General features: G+C 41.0%; 1 protein-coding gene across 1 annotated transcript in view; it reads right to left on the bottom strand.

Annotated features, from left to right (window-relative positions):
* ANTXR1 (anthrax toxin receptor 1) overlaps positions 1 to 16,238 on the bottom strand; it is a 105,441-nt gene extending 89,203 nt beyond the window's left edge. Inside the window, exons 1-6 of the mRNA XM_009327212.1 lie at positions 16,087 to 16,238; positions 7,215 to 7,286; positions 6,426 to 6,497; positions 3,952 to 4,033; positions 2,720 to 2,753; positions 690 to 769 (exon numbers count right to left, since the gene is read on the bottom strand). Of these exons, the coding sequence (XP_009325487.1) occupies positions 690 to 769; positions 2,720 to 2,753; positions 3,952 to 4,033; positions 6,426 to 6,497; positions 7,215 to 7,286; positions 16,087 to 16,238 (492 nt within the window). The remainder of the gene's footprint in view (positions 1 to 689; positions 770 to 2,719; positions 2,754 to 3,951; positions 4,034 to 6,425; positions 6,498 to 7,214; positions 7,287 to 16,086) is intronic.
* Between the last annotated feature and the right edge of the window lie 7,461 nt (positions 16,239 to 23,699).

Genomic DNA, 23,699 nt, shown 5'->3' with positions numbered 1-23,699 from the left:
TTGGGCAGATTGAGAGGAAAAATCCTGTCAGCAGCAAATTCTTGTAACAATACTATCTTCCAAGTTTAGGTCATCTTAAGTTGTTTGACTGACAAGTGAACATTGGTTCATCTCTTCAGAGATGACTATCAAAAGGACATCAGTAGGAACATTATAGAGCAAAGCTCTCAAGTGCTCAACCTACTGTTAATCTAACATTTTGCACAATACACTAATTTAATGAGGATGTTGAATACATGCTTGAATCTTGGAAACATTTGTGGAAATTTTGGATCTGATCATCTGAAAGGCTTTCTGACGTGGCAGAATATTACAGGAACAACAGTCATCCTCTTTCTGCAGTCTTTACTTTTTGTGAAAGAAGAAAAGTCAAAGTGAGAAGATTCAGGTATTTCCCAGAACAATCCAGTAAATACCGAAACTTTTCAGCTGTGAACTATTCCTTCCTCCAGTTGTTATTCTTTTTAACTGGAAGTTTAAATCCCCCTCCTTTCCTATGAACAGTCTCAGTTTTGATGAGTCAGAAGCATTGCTGCTATTAACGTTTATCCTTAAGATTCATGTCTAAAGAGCACCAAAGTGAAGTTTTGTCACTAGGGAAAAAGATTTTCCCTATCTTTTGCCTTCTAAGCAGCAAGCCCAGACATTTCACTGTCTCCCTGGCTAAAAAAAATGTGTAAGACACTTACCTCCCTCTCAGAGTAGAAAAACAGGTCTTCATGGAGTTCTCCATCTGTCAATGCAATGATGACACTTGCAGTTCTGTAACCTAAATAACACAAACTTCTTTAGTCCCTTGTTTTTGAGTCATATTTGTTAAACTAGCCTAGAAAACATCCTCCTAGTGACCTGTTAACACACTTAAAGGACCAGAAACAGTGGACATCAAGCCCATGTCCTTAACTCCCTTCAGCCAACCAGTTTTCAGAAGACATGAATTTCTGCATGCTTTTTCCACTCAGGCACCTGCCTTCAATACCAGTTTTATATCACATTCCTTTGATGTGCCAATGATTTTTGACAGCCCCTCATAACTATTTCAATATTTCAGACCAGTAGATTAGACTGCACCCATCAAAAAACCAAATTGTTCCTAGTTATTTCCTGATTTTATTAATGCTTTTATTAATGATTTTTAATCAATTCAAGAAATCCAGAGATTTTTTCAGCTTGTGATAAAAAGCTCAATTGGGATTGAAACAGATATGGTAGGAAAATGGCCTAAAATCTTCAACCTTCCTATGTAACATACTTCAGCAACATAGTTAAACCTTGCAGTCTTCCCCTTGTATTGATTATAGCTTGGGTTTTACAAGTTTGTATTAGTTTTCACAAGTGCTCAAATAGAATTAATTCATATTTCTGACAATAGACTTGCTACAGATATGAAGGAGCTCTGTAGGTACATCTTGCACAAACACTGTTATGCAATGATAAAGGCTAAATATGTCAAGGCGTGTAAATTACCAATCTTTAAATTTCTTCAAGCGTCTAGGGTATTTTCCTGCCATTATGAGTAGCCATGCCTTTAACAAGCTGTTGCTGAAGAGAAAAATCCAAACAAGCAACTTCAACTACTGCAGAACAGAGATCCGATACCTAAATTTCCTGGTGCTGCTTAGAAATCCTCAGTTTTAAATAATGTGGTAATGATGCAACAAGAAAGTCAAGTGCTTGACAAACAATAAGCAACATGCAGGGTCATTCATGTTGCAGTTGCCTAACTCAAGTGCCTAGGCTCCTTTTGTAGGAAATGGGAGAAAAGCGAACACTTCTTGTACAAACTTAGGAGCCCAAATGACCTCCAGAGATGCCTTTCTCCTTCCATCGACTACTGCAGGAGCCTTAGGACCTACTGCAGGGGGTATAAACACTCCTTTAGTGGAGCAAGGACATACACACACAGAACTAAAGACAAAATACACAGGCCGACATTCAGACTTGAGGACCCAGTTGTCCACTGCTTCTTGCATATGGTGGCAACCTGTTTACATGTAATATGTATACTAGCATGTAAAAGTATTATCAATCCCAAATCAAATTGTTCTAGCTATCTATTCCATTCTGCTGCAGTCATATTTTACAGCTGAGTCCCAAAGCTGTGCAGGCTTAGTCACTACTTCATTTTATTCATGAGTGGCCCTGCAAAACCATTAGGACTGGCTTTGTACTCAAACATCTGCTCGCCTATCTTTTGGTTTCCAAGAAGCAATGTTTATACTTCTACTTCAGGCTTTGCAGTGCAGAAAGTTTTTACATTAATTACAAGGAAGGAAAGGACAAAACATTTTTACAATTGTCTGCACTTACTACTGGATTTAATAATTGCTTATTGAAAAAAAAAAAAAACAAACCACCAAACCAAAAACGTTTTACCTAACAGCATCTCCACAAGTTTCAGAAAGAAGAAATGGTTACCTGAGTCCTCAAGCAAAAAGAACAAGATAAGGTACCAGACAGTTCAGTAAGAGTAGGCACCTTCAGTCAGCCTGGCTTCTCACTTTTGGCCTGAAACACATTCATTCCAGCTCTGGATCCTTAAAGCTCCACCTGTTCTTTTTCCTTTTCAGGAACAACTACCCTGAATAGCATTGCATTCCTGTAAGAATAGGTGCCATCCCCCACCTTTCCCACAGTGAAGCTGCATTTCAAATCTATTAAAGTTATCAGTCAAAAAGAAAGAGAAAAAAACATTCAATGGATCAAGAAAGTCTCTCACCGTGAACATTTTCATAGTAAATCTGTTCACTTGCCTGAAATTAAATCAGAAGATTATTAGCAATAAATGAATAATAATACTTTGTGGGCATCTACACATGCACCAGAAAGAAAGAGAAGATGGCAGTGAGGATGTCATGTTTGTAGTCTGCACATAACCTCTGCTTTCAGAGATATCTGCATCATAGAACAAGTTTCTTGCCTATGGTTTTGATTGCATTACTTCAAGGTCTTATCTAAAGCATAACTCGGTCAAACCAACCCTAAGGCCATTGGCCAACAATAATGTAGTCTCCCACTATTCTGCTATCTGAAAGTCACATTCATCTTCCTCCTTGAGAAACATCCTAGGTCCATTGATAAATATTCCCCAGCACGTCTAGATCAACGACTCTAATCACAAATAAACCAACTGCAGAGAGATATTCTTACGCTTCTGTCTCCCACTTGATCTATGCACAAGCACATTTCAAGATAGAAGAGCAAACACCTCAGTGTGCATCAATTCAAAATTAAAAAGTAGGCCACCCTGAACATATTTGGCTTATGAATTTCACTTCTGTTCTGAATTTAAATTAGTTTTTTTTTACTTTTCCTGCAAAGTTTCTGAAGTCACCAAACTCCAGGGTTTGGTTTTGGACTCCTAGTTAAGACCAGCATCTCTTGTCAGGTCACCTGAATTTTTGTTGTGTGTTCACATGTATTTTCAATAGGCAGACAGTTCCACAATCCTCCCAAATGCATGTGCAGTACAGAAGTGGGAGCGGGTTCAGGAGTTCAGGTTTAGAGAAACTCTTGGGCTTGTAAAATATACAGAAGGAGAAGCTCAGAGCAGGCAATAACTTCCGCGCAGCATTATTTGTCCACCAGTGAGAACAGGTTAAAGCCATGGCCTCAGCCCCACCCAACTCTAACAAGCCCACTATAGCACCCATGCAGGACTCTGAACAGCTTTCCACTCTCCATGAACATCGTTCCATGTAGGATTGCAAGGCCAAAGCCTTGTCCTAAGCTGAAAAGGCAGCTCCCCCATAAAAGCTGAAGGCAAGAAAATAGGTAAGTAGTAGGGTTTGCAGTTCCCTTGTACCAGCTTTAACACTGAATGCATACATTTCAGTGTATCTATTGCATAAAAGGGAAATAGCCCCACTTACCTACCAGATTCCTTTGTTTAACAATTCCTGAGGAGCACCCAGACACAGTTTAGAGGCACTATAGCATGCATCTAGTTACCCTTTCAAATCCTTCATGCATGTATGTGTCGCCTCCCGGAAGGACTTTCTGCAGCTCTTCTAGCCCCTGGCGTATCTGTTCCCTGAAATGAATGCAGATGCGTTGTTAGATCCAGGGTCAAATTTATCAGGAGCTGATATCCAGGTGAAGACACGCACGGCAGAACCAGATATAGTGAGGGGAAAAAAAGAGTTAACCCAATGTTTATATAGGCTAAGGTAATGTTATAGGCTACAGTAACATCTGGGTAGGTACCTTTCTAAGGATGTGGAAAATAGAGCAGATGTGCTCCCAGTGTTCCCACAGCCTCAGGAAAGCATCACAACAGCAGCATCTCCTATGTCAATATCCATACATTTCTTTCTAAATAAATATTCCCTGTGTAACCCTGGTCAAGCCTCTGATGCAGACGCAGAGCAGCTGACTTGCACCTAGATCACTTTCCTCACTTATGCTTGCTGACTTGACTATACAAATGTAATCAAACAGCCACAAAAAATGACACAATCTCAAATCATCCTGGCAACTCCAGTTTATTTGGACATTACACCTTCTGTTCCTGTTCAAACTGACTTGAAGATTAAAGCCTTTCTCTGCAATGTGTGGGGTATATCTCTGAGCAAACTATACAATCTTCATGGGAAACAGATGAAGTCACTGCATGCAGGGCCACACTGACACTGCAAGACCGAATGCCAGAAGTCAGTTTTGTCCCTGCATTTTTTAACTACTTCAGAAAATCCAGTTTGTATGATCACGTACTCTACCTCACATTTGTGAGGCTGATGCAGCAGCGCATTAATATTATCCAGTCTACAGAGCAGTAACTCCCACAGAGAGAAAAGAGTATCTGCTTTTGCAATGGGTTGAATAATCAAACTTTCAAGAACTCATTCTGTACCTGCGATATCCCAAACTAGTTCGACACTGAGCTATATAACATAAGTGGGCTAGAGGCAGATATTTCCTCCATTCGGCTACCCATGCACATACAAGCCAAAGCTGAATATAAAATCAAGAGCATTTCCTGTGATCAGAACTATTTTTCAAATGCAAACACTGAAATTTTAAAATAGACAGCAAAGGTCTTTAAAATATGTCAATCCAGTCCCATTAGATGCACAGACTTTTTCCAAAAGGGATGCTGAGTATCCTCAATCTTCACATTCAGATGCTGATACGCCACATGAGGCATGGGCAAGGTAGAAAAGGTTTTGCCACTACTCCAGCTTCCCTATTAAGAAAGGCCAGTGTTAACTAAAGGACCAGCATGAAGCCCACACCTTGTTTGTCAGTCCTCCAATAAAAACCAGCAGCTCTCCAGTCAGCTGGCTTTTAGACTAATACCATATCAATATCCTGTTCCCAGTCAACATTTCTAGGACAGCTGGATAAATATGAAATACATTTCCACATGGGAAACACTTAAGTCTCATAGCTTAGAGCCTTAACAGACTAGAGATCATTGCAATCGGGTGTGCTCACAGGGTGGAAACAGAAGGAGGCAGGGAACAGGTTTTCCTCTGGCACCAAGGTAGATATGGTTCATTCTCTTTATACTTATTGTTAAAGTAAGTGGCAAGAGATGCTTAGGCTGGCTGGGTTTAATGTCATTTTTCAAGGTTGATATGTATGTGGACTGCTCTTTAGGAAAGCGGCCAGTTTCCTATTCATTCCTCTATAGTAGCTGCTCTGGTATGCAATTTCATAGACATCCAATATGTAAAACACATGCTGACTTATACAGTCTTCACATGTGTTACATATATTTTTGCTCCACGTGGCAATGAAGTTAACAGAGGAAGCAAGAGCAATTAAAGGACCTCATCCAGCTCTCCTTGAAGTCAGATTAAAAAAAAAATAATCCATCCCATAGAGTTTACTGGGATTAACTTGGGGATCTACAAAGGGATGACAGGAACACACTTCAGAAACATGGCAATCAAACTGTCATTGCCAAAAAATATACACCCTTGCAATCCATCCTAAACACTGTTTGCCTGTAACATACCTTCAGACCTCTGAAGAAATCATGTTCACCTCTGCCTCAAGGGTATGGGTATGACCTACAGCTTTCAAGGTTGTTTTTATGGAAAAGGAGTTTCACCTATTTGTTTGCAGAAGAAACTCCCTAAGGATGTTTCAAAGGCAATAAGGCTCTTGTTCTCTGATGAAAGCCTGTGGAAGGCAGACTCCCTCAATGAAAGCAGTTTGAGTTAAAACCCTAATTGCTGACAGAAAGACATTTAGAAGTTAAAATTAATAAGGCAACCTCTGCCTTGAGAGGCCTTAATGCATTCTAGCAGAATGAGTGTCATATGTGAAAATGGGCAGGTGATTCAAACAATTAAATTGAGAAGCACAAAGGTGTCACAACACTGCTCACAGTGGACTGGAAATCATTGAGGAAGGAAGGTGAAGGAAACTACAACAAGGACACGAAAGCTGCAGTGCACCTTTAAACCTCTTCTTACCTGTCTTCTGTTAACCTCATTAGAATTGTCCCTCTAGTTGAAAAAACAATGAAGGACATCCTCAGCTGAGGGCTGGAGAAGGAGAGAAAAAAAGTAAATTATTTTTGTGGTCCAGACCAGAGCTTACTGTATGCATAACACCAAACACACAAGACGCTCTGATTGCTATCTAGATTATAACTCAACAGGATGAAAGACAGGACTAGGCAGCAAAAGGTGTTTTCCCTGGGCCTTCCTAGTCAAGGCAAACTGTGAGGAATCCTAAAAGATGTAAATAGCACTTGCATCATGACCTTAGGATTGTTAAAGCAAGAAAGGCTTACGTGCATCCTGGGATCACCATGGAGATGAAGGAAGGCTAATTATGTTTATCATAACACATTCCACCCACTGGCCTGGGGGATTTTTCATCCAGTCTCAAGTCATTCAGTGCCTGAAAGCTACAGCCTCAGGCCTCTCCCTGCAGACCCAAACTTCTGTACCTCAGGCAGTAGTCAGCCATCTCAGAAACAAAAGGATTCCTTCCCCACAAAAACAATTTGATCCATGGAAGTCAGGCAGGAAGAAAGGGAACAATTAGCTTATCTACTCCTATTTCCTGCATGACAGAAACCTGGGGAAAAGCAGTCAATGGGATGATCGGAGAAAAGCATTAAGAACTCCCTCTCCACCAGGTCCCCTGGTGGAAAGCAGCATGTGCTACTTGACTGCGACTGAGAGCGCATCTCCCAGCTGCTGGCACACACACACCCCTCCTCATTTGGTTATCTGCAAAGCAGCACTTCTTACCTTATGAACTTGCGGGCCAAGTGTTCCACAAAATGATATATTTCATTCCAATGGTGCAAGACACTTCCTGATCTAGGGAAACAATTATTACAGGAGATATTAGTTGAATTGCTGCTATTGTAGTTTTCCCAGCCTAACATTTTGTTACACATTGCTCAGCTAGTCATTTGTTTTTATTTTTAACACTCACTGTTCACATTCTTCCTTTAAAGAGATATTAAACTCTAAATGACATTTCCTACTTAACTTTGAAAAGCAAGAATAATTTACACTCCAAGCAAGTGACTGAGGCTACACTTGGCAATAACACATGGCAGTTACGCTAGACCTTTAGCACAGCCTTATACAAATAAACCCTGTGTGAGTGAAGACCTGTCTCTCTGCACAGTATTTTAGATTAATTCCACCAACTCACTTGCCATACCATTATGCATAGCTTTTAGCTCAAACGTATTTTGAGAATCAAATGCAGTTGAAGGAACAGATTATTAAACTTCTCTAGCATTTCCACTGTGCTGGAGACTATGAAAAATAAAACATCTTAGGTCCACATCTCGACTGTTCTGGCTAATTCTTTCACACCTCAGTTAAAGGCAAAACAAACCCATTTCGCTCGTCAGGAAGATAAACCATGGACTATAATGGGATTGGATTATTCTTCTTTATGTTGTAAGAACCAGGAAAAAATTACATTAATCAGAATCTTTCAGCACTAAATGCCCCTTCTGGCATAAACACTTCTATGAACACTGGAATATTAATATTGGAAAAAAATTCCTTCCTAGAGTTGGAAAATAAATGTGTCATCACTTATTTAATTCATTGACTACAATTAAAAATATTTATAGGGGAAATAACCATTCCAGCTTTAATAGAAACTTCCTTGATCTGCAGCCTGAGGAAGAAGATGAACATTCGAGAAGAAGTTTTTTTGACTTCACAGAAAGAAAAGGCATCTGACCTGACTCTGTTCTACCTTAGATCTGAGAATGCAAATGAATAGCCATGAACAGATTCACCCAAGTACTGCACACCTGGTACAGCCAACCCCAGCCTGGCTGCAAATAGCATTACTTCACTTTCCAGCAGCACAGCAAGCATGCAAACCACATTGTGCAGGTCATACAAATTTCCTTCCCTATTCTACCCACACCTGGTTTTCATTTACAGCCATTCAGTAAAAACCTTGGCCTTACCTACTTGCTCCATGATACCTTAAGCCATTCTTTCTCTATGTGACCCCAATACATCCAAAGGCAACCTTAGATGACACGCAATGAGGGCCCTTGCACAGGTACAAGAGCATGTGTATGGAATAACTCCGAGACCTTGAATATGACAGGCACTCCAGTCCCATCAATGCCAAATAGCCCAAATCATTTCCAAGAACTGGCCTGGAAAATAAGTATTTATTGCCTTTATATGGTGAAGCATAAAAGAAACACTTGACTTTATAGCCATGGTTACATCAGTCACCAGAAGACACATGAAGCCAAGGTTTTGTTAACCATAAACCAATTATTACCTCTTTCAGTGAAATATATGTTGCTTTAGACCATATATCCACTTCTCAATAAAAGCGCACCTCATTGAAGTTTCACATGTCTTCTGAACCATCTGGTAGCAGATGTGAAGTTAGGACCCTTTCAGAAGTATACCCTAACCAACCTTCTCCTAGTCATCAGATAAGACGACTATACTACACTTCATGTTAAGGGAAAACTTAGCTCTCAGCCTCTGTTGACACAGAAGGTCTAGCTAGCCCCCGCTTACAACAGGACACTGCCCTAGAAGCTGCATTAGCCTTTAAAGGTACGGTTATTTCTTCCCCTTCGTTATAAGCCTCCGAACAAAAGTTGATCATCACTTAAAATGACTATTGCAGCAAGGCAGCTGGGAATGAGATCCAGTCACAGAGCACATGAGGTATGTAGGTCGTCATCTAAAACTCCTGTCATTTTCCACAGCTCTGAGAAGTCATGCATTTTCTGAAAACAGCATTTGCCAGAATAAAGGTTAAAAACCAACAGCTCAATTCAATGATGTGCCGGTCAATAGTGCATCAATAGCACAAAGGCAAGTGTTTGCCTTTGCAACCATTGTTCTGCTGGTCTTAAATTGTTTGAGCAGTTTTTTCAGGTAAGCAGTGCTTTTTAATGCTTCACACAAGTATGGCTTCAGCTTCTGCTGCACCTCCTCCCCTTCATCATCCCCGCTCTGTTCTCCCACCAACAGTCCCATCTTTATGCCCTCTGGAACAAAACTCCAAGCATCTGAAGTTACAGCTCTCTTTCCGTGAAACCTTCCCACCCATCTATTAACACACAAGAGGAACAACCTGAAGTTCAAGAGCAGCAGAATATTAAATGTCTATTTTAAGGAAACTTCTTACCATTGCTACAATCATAAAAACAAACCCACTCTATCCTACAAAAGGAGGATGGTTTCTGCTTTCAGTTCCAAAGGCACTGAAGTGGGGCAATTAGAATAGTCTATAATCCATTTATTCTTCATCTCTACCAGAGCAAGCTATAAAAGGGTCCCAAAATGAAGGTTCACACTTTTGCTGACCATACATCCTTCTAGCACAGCAAGTTTTCTATCTGTAGCTAGACAGCTTGCAGTCTACTTGCGGTTAATTTCTCCATCTAATCAAGCCCAGGTGTCAGCAGCTATAAATGCCTGGGTCCGCATTTAGAAAAAAGTACTCCTCTAATACATAAAATACATCTTCTGATACACACTTCAGACTTCTTACAGTATTCACTTGGCATAAAATGGACAAAACCAATAAAACTAACCTTTTTGCAGTCAATGGAAGGTTTACTAAACCAGCATTAGCTTGCAGTGTTCACCTTCACAGCTTTCCACTGTGTTAGTCAGAAGCCCCGCAGTAAAAGACACTTGTCACTTGTAAAGCCTCTCATAAGGCAGGCCAAGAACTCTTCATAGGACAAGTATTTCTAAAGCCTAACTGTAAGGCAACAAAAGCCAACTTTAAAATCGTTACCTCTTCATATTCCCAAAGAGAAACAAGATGATCAGCGAGCCAACACTTCGCAGCTGAATGGTTGATGCTACAAACTTGCGATTTAAGAAAAGGCTCATCCTGAGGATGCCAAATTCTCTTGCTGGAGAAAAGCCCAATAAATGGACATTAAGACTTAGTGAACCATTATGCCTTTAACAAGAGAATGATACATTCTGTGGTCAGATATAATCCAGCACAGGATACAACTGCTGGAATTTTGTACATCTAAACTAAATCCAAGGGTGAGAGAGAATCGGTCGTTCAGTGGTTTCAGACACAGAGAGCTAAACCCTGCCCTCCAGCAGGTGCTTTTCTCCTACTCACCGTGACAAGATGCACCATAACCCAAAGCTGCAGCAACTCAAACCTCCTTACAGTTTGACTTTCTTGTACTTTTTAGACTTCTTATTTCCATTTCTGTCACTGCACCTTCTCAGAATACCCATGGCTTGCTTTAATTCACAAACTAGAAGGAAACGGAATCAAGCCCACAAACTCTTATACAAAGACTTCACACCAGTTACGTGCACTGCAGCTGACAGAAGTACATAAAGACACCTGATGCAGAGACTGATGTTGATCCAAGTTCTCCTTAAAATTTCCACAGTTTTGGACTAACTTCAAGAAGTCTCATAGCTGTCAGAGGTGGCATTGACCCAAGAAGTTTTGCAGCATCTTTTTATTGAACTCTAAAAATAACACAAATGAGCCAAAAAGTGCCCTTTGTCTTTCCAAATACTTCAGGAGCAATTTTGAAAACACTACGTAACACAAAGATGTTAGAGAGGTGATGCAATTCTTCAAGAAAACACTACTATCTTGTTCCACACTTCACACGAGACAGCTCACCAGAGATACTGTCAAGCATTTGAGATTACAGGGTCTATAGAGGTCCAGTTCAGAGCAGGACAAGCCTCTAAGCCCAAACACAGGCCAAGAACATTCTTCTTCTTCTGATTGGCAGGGGATAGGGAAAAAAAAAAAAAGGCAAGTAACCATGGACTGAATTTATATCAAGCAGTAAATAAAGTGCAGAGCACTGCAGGCACACACTTAATCCTGGATGTAAGGCAGCTCCCACCCACCCCTTTTACCAAGGAATAGTTAACCTTAGATTGACCACGGGCTAAAAACATGTACACAGGTCTTGATGGGCATGGATTTCACATACTAACTTAGCTCATTGCAATTGCATGCCTAGAGCAGGCTTAGCAGTGAATTACATACCTTCAGGCAATGAGCAAAAAGATCTTGCTAGTATCCCTCAACCCTCATGCTAAAACAAAGAAAAACTATGCCTCCATATACTTGCAACCCCCTGCCATCCAAACAAAACTCATACATTGCTCTGGATTTAGGCCTGCGATTCCAGAAAAACAATCAAGGAATCACTGACTAGGTCAACAAAGATCAGAGATGATTTTGAATCTATTTCCACAGACACTCGGTTTTACCATTACCTAGTAAAGGCTTGTATTTCTTCAGATTAGAGCAGCTAGAATATTACTCAGCTCTGTAAGGGTCCTGTGGTTTGCTCTGTTGGAGGGCTCATGTTTCCCAGGGGAAGAGTCACTACTACCAGAAGCAGTTCATGTAGGTCAGTCTCCCTGCCTGGTGATGCAGAGTGTCTGCTTTCCATCCCGCTGTGGCCCCTATATTCTTCTACACTCTGAGTGTAAATCTGGACTTAGTCCCGCTTAAGTCATGGTAACAACAGCTACCGAAGCTAGATTCAAAGAAACAACTATTAGCCTCTCTAGAGCAGGAGTTTCACTTCAATACAACTGGTTAAAAATAGATCAGCTGTCTGGCTGAATAACAAAGGGATCACAGGAAACAGCTTGGATTACTTGCTTCATTTTGCCAAGGATCTTTTAGAGCCAAGTTTTCTTTCACACATGTACGGTTCCTTGCATGTTTTCTGCACATGGGTATAAAATGCCTACTAGTTGCACACAACAGGCAAGAGCATAGGAAAGAATACCTTTGACATACAGAGGATACAGCAAAAGATTACTGAGAAGACTTACTCATTGTTATTCCTTCCTCCCTACCTGCAAATAAATTAATCTGGGAGCTGCCTCTACCTAATGTTCCAACTGTGCGTGGGGGGGGTATTTACATACTACAGCACTAGACACCATGTCAGTTAGGGAGTGGGTTACAGTCTTCATTAATTAGTCACATGGATGATATTTTTAGAATAACTGGACAACATCAGAAAAAACAAATGTTTGCTTTATGTTTATCAACATCTCACTGCTTCCTCATTCTTCCTTCTTAATGAAGGCCCTATACCTTATCTCACATCCAGGCCGTAAATTCTTTGGCACCATCTTCTGCCATATATTTTGCTACCATTCAGTCTACGGGAGCCTCAATCCATGAAACTCCTCAGCACCACAGTAATGCAAAAGGACCAGCTCTCTCAACAATTCCCCCAAGATAAGTGGGCCTTACCTTCCACAACACTGGGCTCATCTTGGTATTATCTCCAATTTGAGGTGCTCAGCACCCTGTACGACTAGATCCTGCATATAACCTAAATAGCAAATAGCATACAACTGTACTCTAAATAGCATACAGCTTGAGTTGCAGACCTCTCCACCTTTTTTTTTTCCTTTTTGCAATCAAAGCACAAGAGAAATGGATTAATCTGGTCTTAATTCATGTGAATACAATTCCTTCAGCAGCTCAGAATTTCAAGTTAGGTGTTTGTGTGTATAACGCTATTTTTGTCCTTTTAAGTTTGCTGCATGTCAAGGAACAATTCTCAAGAGAGCTGGCAAACCTTAGTTTCCTCCAAAGTTGGAGCACTGCACCAACAAAAGCGTGACAACTTCAGTTTTACTTGGCAAGGAGTTTGCCCAACTCAAACTGCAGTCCTCTGGGGTGTCTTTGCATCACTTTTGGAACATAACTCTGCTAGCCTGAGGTCCAATGGTCACAGCATGAGAGGCCTTCTCTATTGCTACCTAAGCTGTGTGAGAACTCTTGGAAGTGATAAGAGACATGCGAGTGCACGCACAGAGATTAAGGATGCTGTTGTAACCTGGCAAGCATATCTGGTATCATTCAAGCTTCTGTTCTGTTTGTTACATGCACATCAAGGCTGCGTAGCATAACAGGATTATTTCTGAATGGCTGTATACTGGATTTTCTTCTCCTTCATGACCATGAGAAATAGCAGATTTGCTTCAGGTCCTCTGGACATGCCATCTGCAGGGAGTCATGTCTCCAGCTGCCTGCAGACAGCCGGAGGAAACCTGGTTTCCCTTCAACAGTTCACACAGCAAGTTTGCAGGGTTTTCCTAAGAACATTGCAGGGAGCTAGAGCATCACTTCATGAGAACAGCCTATAACACGTGCCCTTTCCCCAGGGGGTTACGTGTTCACTTTGAAGGGCTTCTTGTGGCCAGAAGTATGCTTCAAGAGTCAGCGCTGTGACAAGGACTGCATATAGTGCAGCAGCTGGAACATCTACGAGCAGCACACATACAGGGTGCTAAATGGACTTAAGTAGTCACTAAATCCAACCAGGCACTGAGGCAGAAGGGTCAGCAGAGGGCTCTAGCACTGGTGACTTCCAGGGCTGTGTTTATTGTTTTTATATTACTCCTTTGATCCCAGAAAGTAGGTTGCTTAATATTTTAATGGCTTTCTTCCACCATTGAAATTAACATTTCATGTTTCAGAATCTAAATCTCTTCTGCTTCAGTGTCCTTTATCACTTTTAATAACTTCTAAACATTTTTAGAGCTATGTCAAAGAAAAGGAGTGAGCCCTGAATCTATTATTATCATTTCATAGTTTGCCTGAAGGCCTCTATAGGCATCATCTCTCTCCACATTCAGGACTTCAGAGAATGTTTTCAAAAATGTTGCTGAACAACTAGAAGGTGGAAAACCCAGGCTAAATAAGACTCAAGGTTTTTAGAACTTTAGCTTAGCATCTGAGTAATGAAAAAAAGTTTTAAAGATAAAGGATATAGGATAACCTACTCTGCCACAGTAAATATCTCATCAGCCTTCTCAAAGGCTAAACAATCAGGTCCACGACATATTGTACATACCAGTAACTTAAACACCATAACTCTCCTCCAAATTCCACTGGAGACCAAGCACATTTTTACATCAGACCCTGTTCATTCCTGCACCAGAAAAATCCCAGAAATAAGAATCCCGCAACTGTCAAAGTGGGATTTTTTTTGTTGCATACCTTGATATGTACACTGAAGTAAGTCTGGCTACTGTACAGTTTGTGCCAAGCTTCATATTTCTGCCCAAATTCATAATCCCTTGAGCAAGCCTAGGAAGTCATGCCTTTTAGTAAGAGGACAGCACAGAACATGAAATAAGCGGCTGTTAAAATTACATTAGCTCCGAGGTATAACACAGCACATCCATCAGATTTGAGAAAACCTTCAATTCTGCTTCAACTTTGAGGGAAATGCAGTTTGCAAAAGCTGTCTGCAGTACAAATCATGCTCTGTTGTTTTGTTTTTTTTTCATATGTAGCAATAAAAGTACTCCAACTAATAACTGAACAGCCAAAGCACCAAAATGCATTAGACAGGTAGATCTTTCCACTGAATAAAGTAAAAAAAAAAAAAAACAACCAAAAAACAAAACCCACAACTTTCCCCTGGAGCATTAGGACAACTGGCATACTAAAATATCCAGTGTCTCAGTCTTACATTTTACCCAGTATTTTGTAATAAAGTGTTATGTAATTCCAAGTCATTTATACTAATGGAACATGGGAGCTACTGCAAAACACTCAAGAGGATCAGTCAGAAAGCTTCATCCGCAAGCACTTTTGGCAACTTGCAAATACTTTCCTGTCTCTGAAATTTATGGTTAATAATGTCAGTACCATGCCTCTGGCATGCATATTCTCCAGTATTTCCAAACCTTTGGTTCAAAATAACTATTCTTAATCAAGAAAATTAGGAGAATCATTTTAGCTAGTACTTTTTAAAAACTTCTTTGTAAATTATCGTATTGCTTCAATATTAAGGTTTCCAAAGCTAAGCACATATCTATTTCACATTACTCCATCTACAATCTGAAGGCCTGTAAATAGGCAAACTTACCAGTGCCAAGAAGATGACACTATCACAATCGGTGATGAAAAAAGTGAGGTAGGAAGTTATCTTCAGTACAAACAGTTAAGCAGTCAAAATATGCATTTGATTAACAGGAAACAAAGAAAATGTGACTCAGCTAGAGAAAATAAAGCTATCTTTAAGTAAGGCACTCTAGCTGTTTTCCATCACAATGGACAAAATCAGACCCTTTCAAAGGGAGTAGCCACCTCTCAGAGCCGGGTCCTCACCTGCAAGTTGCTGCTCTGGAACGTTCAGAGCTAAGGAGCAAGCGGTACAGAAGCACACATCCAGGCAGGCGAGCATTTCCTCCACGTTTTCAGCTACAGAATTAAAGCCTGCAATAATAACTCTCCAACCCCTGCTTTCACGAGTGCCTCAACCTTCACAGTTCATAGGGAAATCAGAGGTGACCAGGGTGCTGCCCTTCTCCCAACCACTCTTTTAAGAAACTACAGGGTCAAGTACACAATAAAGTTTCTGTATCAGCCACAGCAAAATTTATAACAATTTGATTTACAGAGCACAATGGGATTATATACTAGACCTACCAAAGAAGTTACCACAACAAAAACAAAGCCAGAGTAGTACGGAGTTTTGCAGGTCCCTCAGGGACACAGTGACTTCTACAAAACCAAAATCCAAAGAAAACCTCCTCGGTATCAGTATATGCCATTCCAATTCATGCCTAGAGAAAGATTTCTTTGAAAAAGAACAGAGTAGAACTGACTTACTTGTCTAGAATGAAATACAAATCAAATCCTCCGTAACAGGCAGGACCACCATTCTCTCTCTTTCCACCTTGTCCATCACAGGCTAGCATAAAAGTTGCTAGGAAGAACCATTTGAAGCCAAATCTCAAGATGCTTTGCTTTGCAATAGCCATTATATCCAGAGAGGAGAAGAAAAAGGAATCTCTTCTTCCAAGGCTCCTTTATTTCACAGGTTTCTCCACAAAAGCCATTCAATGACCTTTAAATGTGTATATTTATGTATTTTATTCCTTAAAACTCCACTTGCAACAGCTGTCCTCAGGAATTGCAAGACTTTCCCCCTTGTTTCCCTTGCACTTCTGTTTCTTGGTTTCAGATTTCAAGATGCACAATACTGTATTTCACTTTTTTTTTTTAAAGGGACTTGACCCTCAGTCTCACTTGCAGCGCTCTGAAAGCAGCACCATTGTTTTGCAAGAGAAGGAGCCGCCTCCTAACAAATCTTGCTTTGTCACAGACTTCAGAAAATACAGGGAGGGTTTGAGGTTCCCCCCCCCCCTTAATTATTATTGTTATTATTCAGGATGGCAAGTTTTATTTTTCCTTAGCAAAAAAAGCTCAGAGAATGCCACCTTGTGGCAAAAACTCAAGCTGACGGGAGTCTCTGGTTTTAAGCATCTCATTCGAGCACCGAGCATACTAAACACATACCACAGCAGCATTCGATGCAAACACAGAAGCGGTTTGCTTGCAGCAGTCACGCAGCACTGTGCAGAAACATCTTTGTTTCCCACGTAGGCAACATCTGAGTTTAAAGACCTTTAAAAACCCAGAGTGGCTTCACAAAAGTTAAAGTGACAAGCCATGCCAGGTTTCATCCCTTCTATTTTTTCAGTTCTGAAAAATATCAAGCAACGTCTGTGCCTATGAAACAGGCTTCCCCCTCTTACCATCCTTAGCAAGTTCATTTCAGCCACTAGAGCCTTAACCCTCCCTCTTCCAAGAAAACTCACTGGAAAAATGTAACTTCATCTACATTTGCATTTTCTGCCTCCTTCCACAAACAGCACTACAAGCTCTAAAACCTGAGCCAGACAGCTCAAAAGCAAGAGCATTCCCCAGTCAGAACAGCTCCCTATACCAGCAGGAGCTAAACTAGAGATCCCAGGAGTAGGGGCTCCTAGCCTTCCCTCTCAAGTCCTCTCAGGCTACAGCAACACACCTGTTCTCCAAGTACCAACTGCTGGTTAGCGGAGCAGCTTCAGGTGTTGCATCAAGCGTGAGGGGACCAGGTCAGATTTCTGACAGGGGATGCAAGTGCACTTGAGTCAGGCTTTCAAGTTGTTCTTTGTTGCTTAAAGAGTTAAATTTTCTTTAAAAAATTCTTAGCAAAAGCAAACAAACTGAGGAAAGGCCAGGAAAAGCAGCAGAATAGGTTTCAAGGGAAAACAACAAACAGCATGATACTGGACTTCTGACAGAAGTGGAAACATCTGGATTACAAATTAGTCAGGCACCTTGTTGCACTGATGGTTAAAACTTTGGGAGTGTTCTCCCTCCTACACCTGGCTGTGCTCAGCAAGTACACCAGCTCCATCACCTGTAATGTGGATAATATAGAGACATGGGCAAGTGGTACCTCCTCGGTCCTGCTGCCAAATCCTGATCAGACCTGAAGGAAGAGGAGATCCCTTGGAAGTCAAAGCTTCTCTAGGGCTAGACAGGAGCGGAACCAGGTGTTTTGTAGATGGATATTTTGGGCTTCCATACCTAAACTCAGGGGGAGTTGGGAGTGTGCAGGTGAGTCTTCCAATTTATCTCTTAGTCTGAAAGGAGAGTAGTAACACAGCTTGTTACTGCATAGGCAAAAGATCTATGTCAGGGTATCAGGCTTTCTACAACAAACAGAAACAAGGCACAATGTCAGAAACGTGTATGAGAGCCTTTTGCTGAGGTAGCTGTGATGCTGCCCAAGCTGAGGGTTAGCACCTGCACCAGCCCTGGGCAGGCAAAATGTGAGGGCAGGTGCTCCTTTTTGGGTAGCTGTGGAAAAAAAGGTGGAGCTGCCACCTCCTGGTTTGCATATCTGAGTGCTCTGGTTACTTAAAACCTGTGAGATGAGGCTGCTGGGAGATAGCAAAGTGCAGAGCTGTAGTTCCTGTAGCCAGTATAGGTGTGCTAGGTAAGCAAGTAGGGCTCAGGGATTTTAAAGTTTCATATGGATGCTCTGGAACAAATCTGTTTATAATTATGAAGCTTGAATTGCACCAAACATGGGGTTATGCCTAGTGAGTTTTGTGTATGTATCTGAATATTGTACTGACCGAAGGAAGGGGATGAGACTAGTCCATGGTTTCTTTTTTGGTATTTTAAAAGAAAGCTAGCTGAATAGAGGATGTAGAAATAGGAAGGGTAGAAGAAAAACTTCCTCTCTAGAGACTGATGTGCTGTTCTTGAGAAATTTTGGAAAAGTACTTAGGCCCAGCTTCTGATCTGAGGTACAGCTAGCGCTCCTGCCACAACTGGATAAAGTATCCTGTTGTTACTAGTTTATGACCTGTGTCTGCCTAAAGATTAAAAGCAGACTGATAATCTCCTATTTGTTTCTGACTGGCCCCGAGATGAACAAATGTTTAGAGCTTAAACAAAAAAAAAAGCTGTACCTCAGGAAAATAACTTTGGCCTGAAGCTAGGAGGGGGAATGGGGGAGGAGATCAGATTCTCTGTGTAGCTATGGATTCAGGCTGACAGACGGTCTGGGAAAGCTTGGGGAAAAGCCAAGGAGTAAGGCATCAGATGAAGCTTAGAGCACTCTGAGATGGAGGGAGCTGCTGACAAAGTGAAACACCATGCTTTGTGCTGTAACTCTGACTTTCTTCAGGGCTAGTCTTCTTCATATGCCTATCTTAAGAATGTGTCTTTTTGTTTATGATCCGGTAATAGCAGCATCAACACTCTGAGAAAAGCAGCTCCATAATAGGAAGCTCATGTGAGACACAGGAGGGGGCATTGGAATTTCTGTCTGTCCCTCCCTAAGTAAAAATGCTAGAAACAAAAATATTATGAAGACTACATTTTTTTTTTGTGAAAGACCTAATAGTTCTTGCAGAGACTGGGTTTGTTGTATTCTTTGTGTGAAAAAGACAAGAAGGTGTTTTAATTGTGTACAGCAGTTCAATGGTTAATTAAGCTCCAACTGATGTCCTTGGTGTGTGAATAGAATTTGCATATGTAAATGGTGGGGGAAGTAGTATCAGCAGGTTTTCTTGTTTTATCATCTACTCCCTTAGATGTATCTATGGGACCTCTTCTGAAACTCACAGCTTGGAAGAAGCTGATTCTGTCAGTTTGTGGTAACGATGTTGCTGATAGGTGAGACACAGCACATGACAGCATCCTGTGGGTTTTGTGAGTGCTCACTTGGGTGTCTTTGGGGGTTGTTCCCTTTGGCTCACAAATGTCTGACCTGTGTGGTGGATAATGGCTTCTGTCAAGGTCTCAAAAGCATGTTCCCTAGTTTTCATGGCACTTCAGAAAGCTGTTACAGCAGTCTGCATGGGTAATTGAGATGTAACGAATTGCCTATGATGACCAATATTATTATCACAAGTATATCATCACTGTACAGGAATTACTTCCCTGTCTTCGGTGTAGACATGTCCTTAAATTCACTGGCCATGTTTTCAGATAGTGTAATTCAGCACAGCTCTGCTAGTATCAGCAGAGCTATGCTGTCTTACGTGATGTAGGACAACAGACTTCTCTGGGTAGCAGTTGTGTGCCTGTACATTTCAATTGTACAACGTATAACTCAAGGCTGACACCCGGTGGCCAAAAAGGCTTTTCCCTGGATTGCTCTAATTTTTAAAGGGATCAATAACTCCCTTGTCTCTTGCTTTTATCTGACTTTGCCCTGCTTTGATTTTATTTGCCTCTGCTGCAACGTGTAAGGCTGTATTGTATTATTTTTCTGGCGATTAGAGTTCGTTCCACTAGCTTTTTTAACAAGGACTGCTAACTCTGCATACATATGTAACCTCCTCCTAAAGAGGACTGTTACACTAAGTATACAGATGAAAATATATTGCTTGTAATGTATTAAATAAAATAGGAGAAAGTACGGTGTAGAAGATAATTCTGCCATAATCTAAGAAGGCAATGCATTTGCTTTCCAAGTCTTGTTTTTTAATTTCTGCCTAAACCTACCTAGGAGGAGGGGGTGCAGTCAGGTGAGCTGCTGTCCCCTTTGGTTAGTGCTGTAGGAAACAGGGTTGTGTAATAAGGCTATGCGCTTCTCAACAGCCTGCCCTCCTCTACTCAGTGTTGCACGTATATAGCTTTTGTTTGCCTTTAACCATTTCCAAGCACTTTGCCAGGGCTGGAGCATCCTTGCAGCACCTCTGCAAGTGGGTTTTTTTTTTACATTCACTTATATCCAGGCAAAATTAAGCCCAGTCTACTCAAAGGGACAGCTATCATTAATGGTATCTTTCTCTCTAATTGAATTCAGACAAAGATGATCAGCCTGGTTCCCACCGATCCTGAGTTTGGAGCAAATGTTGAGGAAATCTTTAGGGGCTTCTGGTTTTCAGCATTTCTGAAAATTGGGTGGCTTGAGTTTGACCTCCCTTCTTAAATGAAAGCACTCAGTTAAGAGTATTTTCTAAGCACCTGAGTTTAAAAGTCTGAATACTCTAATGACCAAGTCCAAACCACAGCACAGGTGTCCAGATTCTCAGTCCCCTGTGACTCACAAGAATGCAAACTCAGTATTCTCCTTAGGAGTCTGTTCAATTTGGTCAGATACTTAGACAGCAGTAATTAACCCCCTGGAGGCATTAAGGTGCGTGAATCCTGAAACAATTAAGTCTAAGGTAACAGCGATGATCTAGAAACATGCATCTAACTTTGAGCAAGTGAATATGCAAACAGCACTGTTGAAGCACTGTTTGTTTAAATGAATATTAGGATTTTCTGCAGTTTGGTTTCCACTGGTTTTAAGGCAAAAGGATAAGCACACATGCCCAGCAGGAGGGAGCAGAGCTGCACGGAATGGAAGATTCAGATATATAATAATCCTGCGGGATTTAAGAATAAATCCTACCACATTGTTGGATTTGCAGTGTCTGACTCACCCTTTTCAAAGTGCTGTAAACATAATGTGACCATTTATCTATGAGGCAAGGTATCTTAACTGACCCTGTTCCCCCTTGAAGACTTCCTTTGGAAGAGGTTAATTATACTGATACGTGCTCCAAACTGGAGTTTGGAGGGAAAACTTTTCCCTCTTCAGCCTATGCTGTGCTGTCAAATTATCCTTTTCCTAATCATGTTTACAGATCTCCTTTGACTATTGTCTACTGTCTTTATTACTGCACTTATTAACATATGCTTTAGATTTTACAGGACAAAATGCAGAAGAGTATATGCAGGGTGCAACCGTGGCTCTTTAAAATCCCAAATCATTGCGTATCAGAGCCTGGGAGATGGCTTTGTGGACATCTGCTGTGAACTGCTCTCTGCTGTTAAATGTCACCTGCTGGACTACAGTAATTTTCTGCAGTGCTGGAGGATGGCATGGGCTGGAAGACTCGTAGTGAGGCTGTTCTTGCTGTATTTGTTCTTCAGGACTCTCATCCCAGCAGCGTGAAGCAAATGTGTACATATGCTGTGGGGGTGTGCTGGCAGGCACAGACTCTGGGCTGGGGTAATGACATATAACAGCTCCACTTGATAACAAGCAGTAAAGTTTCTATTGAAGCATCAGGTTTATCCGAGACCTTGTCTTAAATCTGTTTCTTCAGATTGCTTGTACTCCAGTTTTGCAGTAAGCATCACAAGTGTATTTTTGTTGCTGCTGAGAAGTTTCTATGGTTTTTTAGGTGGCTGAAGTTTCCTTTTCTTTCACTCATGTATGTTTGGCATTAAAACACACATACTACTACTAAAAAGTTTCTTTCCAGTCCCTACCGGAAAGGGAGTTAAATACAGAAATGCCAATAAGGTGGCAAAATAGGGCATGACAAGAGCTGAAAGATTTTGTTAGGATACTGTATAATGACTAAAAATAAGTCAAAATCTCTCCTAAACTTTGATTCTTGCTTCTTTCTGTCATGTTTAGCCTCAGCCTGAGCAAAATGAGAACTGATGGTGTGTAAAGGAATTAAAAACTTCTGTAATACCAAAAAGGAAGGAGATTAGCAGCTACAAACTAGTGTCTCTCTCTCCTCTGCTAGGACTGATGTGTGTTAATCCAGATAATTCAGATGCTTTTGCCTGAGATGTGCCTGAGTAAACTCTATATCCTTTCAAACTGCTACAGAGTAAAGCCTCTGGGGATCAGCGAGAGGGTAATAGAAACTGAGGGACGTTGCATGGCTGGTATCCTTCTTAAATACAGACTTGTATTCACCTGGATGAACCCAGGGCATCCTGCCATTTTTGTTAGAACAGAGGAAATAATCTTGATTTTAAGGTTTTGAGCAATAGGGACCTTGCCCTACTAAAGCTTTGGTGTTTAATGGCCCTACTCCCTTTTAAAAATTGTACTTTAATTCCCCTCTAAACTTCTCTACTTTCAAATGCTTGGGATTGGTTTCTAACTCTCTAAAGTTTTGATTCTTCTCTATGACACTGGCTTGACCATGTAAGAAATTTGGGGTTATGTATCCACTGCAGGATCGGGGAGGGGAAAATTGTTGTTAGGTGACAACAGTCCAAGATAAATGCATCCTTCCAGTCCCCACTTGTTCAAAAAAAAAGTTAACTTTGTATCAGCAAGCTTCATGCTGGGTCAAAGTAGATAGGGGATTGTTTGTCTTCAGCCTTGAGCTGACAAATCTGACATAAACACTTTGTCAAATGTCCTTGTTAATTCAGCAGAAACATTACGGTAATCCTGGCTTGATTCATGTCATTTATATGACTGGAAGATTGGAAATACAGAGAATCTGGGACTAGCTATCAGGAAAGCGCAAAGACTCTTTCTACGTGTCCCTGGCAGCATAAATGGAGTAAGTCTTTCATCTCCCTTTACAGTGCCATTGCAGCATTAAGGAAGGAAAACTAAGCCTGCTTTTTTTGCACCTTCAAGGCTGAGTTAGAGGTGTTTGGGAGGAGACAGCTGGGAATCTTGCACTGTCTTATATGGATCAATAATTGTGTTTATATTGGGTATGCATCTTTGAAGCAAAGCTTCATCCACCTGAGTGTTCAATGTGATGCCTCTAGCCAGTCCTGGCTATGCACTGGAAAAAATGGATGACTATTTGAGGAACAGAACAACTCTGTAAATCCTACTAATTAGACTCCTCTTCCCCTAAAGAAGGCAAATTCGTTGCATCCTCCTTCTTTCTTTCTACCTTTCATGCCACATGAATCAAGATTTTTTTAATGTGAGGCATCTTTCTCTGAGAAGGGAAAGGAAGGTCTTAACTCTGTATGTCTTATTTGTAATGCACGTATTCCGACACTTGCCCACCTCTATGGGTGTGCCCTAAGTTAAGAGCAGGCTTTTAAAAGAGCATTTGAAGAGATGCAATCAAAATACTTTTCTGAATGTGTTCGTAGATGATAAAGGGTATATAATGAGAAAACTAGCCAGAGTTAATCCATGCTAAAGGTCTTTAATTTAA

The sequence above is a fragment of the Pygoscelis adeliae genome, unplaced genomic scaffold (assembly GCF_000699105.1).
Source record: "Pygoscelis adeliae isolate BGI_AS28 unplaced genomic scaffold, ASM69910v1 Scaffold187, whole genome shotgun sequence".
Lineage (NCBI taxonomy): Eukaryota > Metazoa > Chordata > Aves > Sphenisciformes > Spheniscidae > Pygoscelis > Pygoscelis adeliae.
The sequence above is the reverse complement of the archived record's forward strand: the minus strand, read 5'-3'. Positions and strand labels throughout refer to the sequence as shown.